We start from the raw sequence: 6,531 nt of genomic DNA, 5'->3' as shown, positions 1-6,531 counted from the left end.
ACTTCCGCTTTTAACTGCACATTTGTAATAGTCACCTTTGTAATTGAATTTCGATTAGTAAATTGAATTTTATATTAGTTTCTGATTTAAAATTAATAGTCCGAAAGTGCGGGCTGTTACATGAGATCTTTAGTAAAAATATTGTCACACTACCGGGAGGCTTGTACCCTGTATATTTGCAATTTTTCTAGAACATTTGTAACAAGGCCGTTATTATTTTGTGATAATAAAATTGACAATGATACTAATGTTTAAAATTTACAATGCTTAATGAAATTCTTAAGTCCAAAAATGGCAATGCTTATTCATTGGTTTTAACACTAAAATGGTATAGTGCCAGTCTACAAATCTATTCATTAGCCATCCCACTAAACTTACACTCTGTATAGTATTATTCTAGAAATCACACGTATAAATTCTCTCCTATTGTTATCATGGTTACTTCAAAATTTTCCTTGTGTAATTAATCTCAATTATGGTGTTTTAAGTTTGACTAATCATAAATTATTGAATTCACAAGTTTGGTGCTTTGAAGGTTTTACAGAACAATGGAGACTGTTTTACTAAATTTTAATTAATGTCATTAATCACGAGTCAATTCTTGAAACTGATAAAGTTTAAATTTTTAAATTTCTTGGGAATTCTCATGCTTTTATCTTACTAAATCCATGCCACCCACCAATGGTAAATCCATCCATAGCTTCTCTATATTATTATATATATCACACAGCTGACAGCTACTTACATCCTCTATGTGCCTTGCAATATAATTCAACTTTAAAAGTGTGATTAAAATTTAACTTTTTTAAGTGCATATGATCTCTACTTTAGTGTGTTCTTGATTGATTTAGTTACTCATTCGGGCTTACTAAAACACCCAGAAAGAAATTTTGATCATTTGGGCTGTTTGCTATTATAATCTTGATCATTTTAAAAGTTGAGTTGATTCTTCCAAGCTTGAATGCCTTAACTGCATTGTTTTTTCTGAAAGAGATCTTTGGTTCAAGAATTCGCTGATTTCTCAACACCCATCACATACAGGTATTATTTTCAATGCTTTGGTGAATACATAGTTTCATATATATAATTATGATTGTAGGGGTGTGTGTGTGTTTAGTTGTAATGTATGTACTAATGTGCTTGTTTTATCATTGATGATACATATTGTAATTAGTTTGCTGTGGTGATTTGGAAATTGGAGACTTACATCTTTTGATTTTTGCCTTAAATTGTTCCTTCTTTATAATTTATTTATTGTCTTTCCAGCTAATCTTGCCTTTTTGACTTTCACTTTATATGTATGCATCTTCATATCTGAGGGATCTCTCTCTCCCTTTGTGCTAAACTGTAGGAAGAAGTTAACATTCATCTATTTGTTCTTGTTATTGTGATGTTTTTTCCGTAATCTGTGTCCCTTTTTTTGCCTATCTTGGGAATGTTAGAAGAAATTACACATTCGGGATGTGCACTGTCAGAAATTTGGTAGTAGACAGATATAACTCATAGCTCATTCTTATAAATAGAGCTGCTTTTTGATATTTTTTAAAATCTAGTTTGCAGAATTATTATTGTTGAAAGACATGGGTCTAATTAATGATTTAACAAAGAAAACGCCAATCTTTCATCTTCCGGTGTGGGCGCTAGTTGTGATTTTTGTGGCAGTTCCTATAGTCCTCTTGGTGCTTCCATTATGTATTTCAAGGAAAAGGTCTAAGAGGGCTGCTGAGAGACTTCCCATTAGCCACAACCATATTGTGTCAACTGAATTTAAGGAGATAAGAATGGATCAAAATTCAGCAAACAATTTTGTTGCATATGGTGGTGAATTTTCCTCCTCAGAGAACAAGCACAATGGCAAAGATTCGGATAAGCTTATGATGCAGTTGAGAGATGAGCAGATGAAGAATGCTGATGACAGCAGTAGATCAGGATCTTTTAACAAATTGAAGAATAAGGATAAGGACATTGGTCATGGATCAGGAGAAGAAGCGAATAACAATAATTCCTATCACCCTTCTTCACATCCTAAGAATGTTTCTTCCCCTCTATCTGGTCTATCGGAGTTCTCTCAGCTTGGATGGGGCCATTGGTTTACGTTAAGGGATTTAGAAGTAGCTACAGATCGTTTTTCAAAAGAAAATGTTATTGGTGAAGGTGGATATGGAGTTGTTTATCAGGGTCGCCTGCCTAATGGATCGTTAGTAGCTGTAAAGAAGATATTTAACAATCTGTAAGTTTCTCAAACTTTATTCATTTTAACATGTCATATGATCCTATAATTACCAATCAATTTTTTGTAACTTAAAGCCAATATTATGTTCAAACTTATGTCCTGCAGAGGACAAGCAGAAAAGGAATTTAAGATTGAAGTTGAGGCTATTGGCCATGTGCGGCATAAAAACTTAGTTAGACTTCTGGGGTACTGCATTGAAGGGACCCAAAGGTACCATATCCTATGAATGTATGACAATTTTCATATTCAGAGTGTTTTTACGCAAATGACAAATATGCCAAAGAAAGAAAGAATGCCTAGACTAATTATTAGAGGATTTTAATGCAACATGTGTGCTTAATTTGCTAGGGAATTTTGAGACTAATCCAAGTGTTTGATTTAGGGTTTAATAGACTACTTTAATTAATGAGGCAACAAATTTGGAGGAGGTGGATAAGATGTAAAATCAGAGAAAGGGAGTCCTTTTAGTGTGTTTCTGTTGTTTCCTTTTATGATGTATTTTCTTTAGTTACTTATCCGATTAATTCCATAAATTAAACTAAACTTATATACTAATACCCTGTGAAATATTTTCAACAGGTTATGTTTCAATAAAATTTCCAATGTATGTGGAGATTTTTTTTTAAAAGAATTGCCTTTAAGATTTTAAAACTCTGTATGAGAGGCAGATAAATTTCTAATATCTTAATAATTAATCACTTCTGATCTGATCCGATCCAGGATGTTGGTCTATGAGTATGTTAACAATGGCAATTTAGAACAGTGGCTTCATGGATCTATGCGTCAACAAGGATGCCTTACCTGGGAGGCTCGTATGAAAGTTATTCTTGGTACCGCAAAGGCGTAAGTCCATCTATATTTTCTTCCGAGCTTTAACCTGTTGCTGGCGTCGAACTCTAAATTGATACACCTACTGCAGGCTTGCATACTTGCATGAGGCCATTGAACCAAAAGTAGTGCATCGAGACATCAAGTCAAGCAATATACTATTAGATGATGAATTCAATGCTAAAATTTCTGATTTTGGTCTGGCCAAGTTGTTGGGTGCTGGTGAGAGTCACATCACAACCAGAGTAATGGGTACATTCGGGTAAACAGATTTCAATTAGCTACCTTTGTCCTCAATTGCACTTGTCAATTTTCAATTTCTTACCATCCTAAGTCATGCCATCATGTACAGATATGTAGCACCAGAATATGCCAATAGTGGCCTTCTAAATGAGAAGAGCGATGTGTATAGTTTTGGGATTGTGCTTTTAGAAGCAATCACAGGAAGAGATCCAGTGGATTATAGCCGTCCAGCAGATGAGGTATATACTATTTTCAGTTTGCAGCTCCATCATATTTTAAGTCCAGTAAAGTGTCCATCATATAGTCCAGGAATGTGTAGGCTTTGATGTATGGAGGTAAAGATTGTAAGCAGGTCTTATTTATCAAACACGGTGAGGTTACAAAATTACTTGCTGAGCATGATAGCACCTTTTACAGTAACCAAAGAAATGCATTTTTACTTCTGCTGAAAATTTGCAAAGAGCAAACACTTTTATAGAAACAATGTAGCCCTACACTGTTTGTAAATAGAAGGATACATAATTTATAGGAATTTAAGCTTTAAACCACAGTGATTTATCTGGTGCAACCTCGATTGCATGCAGGTAAATATGGTTGACTGGCTAAAAGTCATGGTTGGGAGTAGGCGGTCAGAAGAAGTTGTCGACCAATCTATGGAGACTAAACCATCTAGAACGGCTCTTAAACGAGCCCTGTTGACTGCTTTGAGGTGTGTTGAACCAGATTCTGAAAAGAGACTAACAATGGGTGAAGTTGTTCGTATGCTTGAATCAGAGGAATATCCATTACCACGAGAGGTATGATTTAAATTTCTTTTACAAAAACAGCACAACCTTGATTGAATAAATATATGTGAATAACATGTTATCCTCGAGTAAAATATAAAACTATATCAAGAATTCAACGGTATTCACTAAGACAACATAATAATGGGTTTAATAGTGTCAGGGAATTGAATAAATTTTTATGACTGAGATAACGATGGTGTTCATGTTTAGATTTATACAATATTCAACCACTGAAAATTCTTTAAAATTTTGGTTATAAAATAGTTAAATTTATCTATTTCTCCTAAGCTTTTTTAGTACAAAAGCCTGCGATGAAGTAGTATCTTTATAGCTGTGGCCATTTTAGTAATAAAGAACAAGTAGGATGAGTCACACACCTTGAATTTCTAGGGTCGACGACGTCAAAAAAATGGAGCTGGTGCATTAGAGGTAGAGTCTGGGAGGGAAAATTCTGACGTGCAGAAGGTAGACGAGTCATAATGGATCAGAGGCGGCAAACAGGGATGGAAATATCAACTGCAGTTACATATGTGGAAGGGTAATTCCTGACATTACTTGAGACCTTTTTAGTTAAAACGGATCAGCATCAGTTGACAGAACAGTTTGGCATAGGAAGTTGAGTGTTTTCTAAAACTAAGCCAGAGCTCTTCTTCTCAGTGTCTTCTTCTGCTGATAGATAATGGTTGGTGTAATTATTTGTGCATACATTACTCTATTTAGTATATATAGCATACCCTGGAATTGGTGGTGTGTACAGGTGTTGGTATTTTTAGCATCTAATTAGGTTTTAGCAGTTCATTTGAGAATCAAGAATTCACTGCCTTTTGTTGGTATGAAAATAGGAGCTCCTTTCTTTTTCTTTACTTTTGTTAGCCGAGAACATAAATAATGTGGACTTGTAATTTGCTTATAAAGAAAGCCTGCCTTCATCTTTTTACCAATATGTGTATGCTAATTTGATAATTCAAACACATACATTTAACCCTACAATTCCAAGTTAGAAGGCATACGATGATACAGAATAAAGCAGAAAGCAGAAGATGAGAAAGAAAAAAAATGAAGCTGGGATTGCCAGTTTCTGAGCTCCATAAAGGTCATGCTTAAGAAGCAAGTACATGAACCAGGGGGCGAAAACTCAGAGTATTTCATGACTGAGAACAAGTGAACTACTACTGTAATTCATTCAGAACATTCAACAAGTATGAACCAAGTATGACTCAAGTACATTAAACACTACCCAGGGTAACCCAATTTCAGAGTGTTAGGTATTTCAACACTTCTATAAAATATTATTTCATAATAATTTTTGTAAAAAAAAAAAAATTAATAAAAATTTAAATATAAAACTTTTAATTAGAAAAAAAATATTTTAAAAAAATATTATAAAATTACACTTGAGTATGGAAAACCTATAAAAAATACTGTATAGAATTGAAGGAGATAGTACATCTGTGCAAGCAAAAAGCACCCAAGTTTTTCACAAATTTGTCACCAAATATTTGGGTTTTCAGTCCTGGACCCGGATATCCAATTCTTTTTGTCCTGACATGTTTAGAAAATAATTCTAATTATATAGTAATAATTAACATAAATAATTAATTTAGATTTCTTTAAAAAAAATCATAATTTGTACCCTACCTATAAATATACATGCAATTCTTTTTATTATATTATTTCACTTTCTGTTGACGACTTTAAAAAATCAGCCTTTAGTGATGGCCTTAAATTGGGTGGCCATACATTTAAGCACCCACCCTCAAATCTCAATCATAAAGGGGCCTCATCCTCTCGTGGTTTTGCCTAGAAGTACACGCAAAATGACAAATTCTAGTACACCCCAATTTATGTCCTCATTATTTTCTTAACCCAACTATATTTCTGTTACAGGGTTTAACAAACGCTTGTAACCATATATTTCTATAAATTTATATTTTCAAATTTAATTCTACTTCATATATTTATCATTTATATTTTTTAGATTAACCTCATTTCACATATTATGATTCATTAATATAATTAATTTGTTAAAATTTACTTTTCTTAAAACGTGTGTAATTTTTTTGAAAATAGACATTGGATACATAAAAATGTGAAAAGAAAGGCAGATAAAGATAAGAAGCTGAAGGGGGACAAAACAAATTGGTACATGCCCAAAAGACAAGCCTATTCTCTATCACCTGCCTCTCAATACCATCAACATGACTTGCCAACCGATTTGCTCGCTCCGGGGACCTTTATTTATTTACTCTTTCATTTTAACTTTATATTTTTTTAAATTATGTTTGTATTATACTCGCTATGTCTTTACACTTTCTTTTTTAAGATGTTTACATTTCAAAATTTTTCAAAAATAGTAAAATTTTTATTATTTTTAAAATAACTACATCTACTATTTCTCTCCATTATACACACTTTATACATATAATATTAATCGGTTTC

The 6,531-nt window shown here is 33.1% G+C and overlaps 1 protein-coding gene across 1 annotated transcript; it reads left to right on the top strand.

Moving 5' to 3' along the window:
- Positions 1-693: 693 nt before the first annotated feature.
- Positions 694-5,033, top strand: LOC141687012 (putative receptor-like protein kinase At5g18500). The gene is made up of 8 exons (XM_074492148.1): positions 694-1,041; positions 1,554-2,230; positions 2,339-2,443; positions 2,954-3,076; positions 3,153-3,323; positions 3,414-3,543; positions 3,889-4,101; positions 4,483-5,033. The coding sequence occupies exons 2-8, from the start codon at positions 1,581-1,583 to the stop codon at positions 4,570-4,572; spliced, it is 1,482 nt and encodes a 493-aa protein (XP_074348249.1). The 5' UTR covers positions 694-1,041; positions 1,554-1,580; the 3' UTR covers positions 4,573-5,033.
- Positions 5,034-6,531: the final 1,498 nt, after the last annotated feature.

This window comes from Apium graveolens, chromosome 9, assembly GCF_009905375.1.
Source record: "Apium graveolens cultivar Ventura chromosome 9, ASM990537v1, whole genome shotgun sequence".
In the NCBI taxonomy this organism is placed as follows: domain Eukaryota; kingdom Viridiplantae; phylum Streptophyta; class Magnoliopsida; order Apiales; family Apiaceae; genus Apium; species Apium graveolens.
This window is presented reverse-complemented; position numbering and strand designations above follow the sequence as displayed.

What these genes read in the sequence shown, in the direction of transcription:
- LOC141687012 (XM_074492148.1), top strand. Translation starts at nt 1,581, where the DNA reads ATGGGTCTAATTAATGATTTAACAAAGAAAACGCCAATCTTTCATCTT. An exon ending in ATTCTTGGTACCGCAAAGGC is followed by an intron (nt 3,077 to 3,152) that starts GTAAGTCCATCT and finishes CACCTACTGCAG; the next exon opens with GCTTGCATACTTGCATGAGG. An exon ending in AGAGTAATGGGTACATTCGG is followed by an intron (nt 3,324 to 3,413) that starts GTAAACAGATTT and finishes CATCATGTACAG; the next exon opens with ATATGTAGCACCAGAATATG.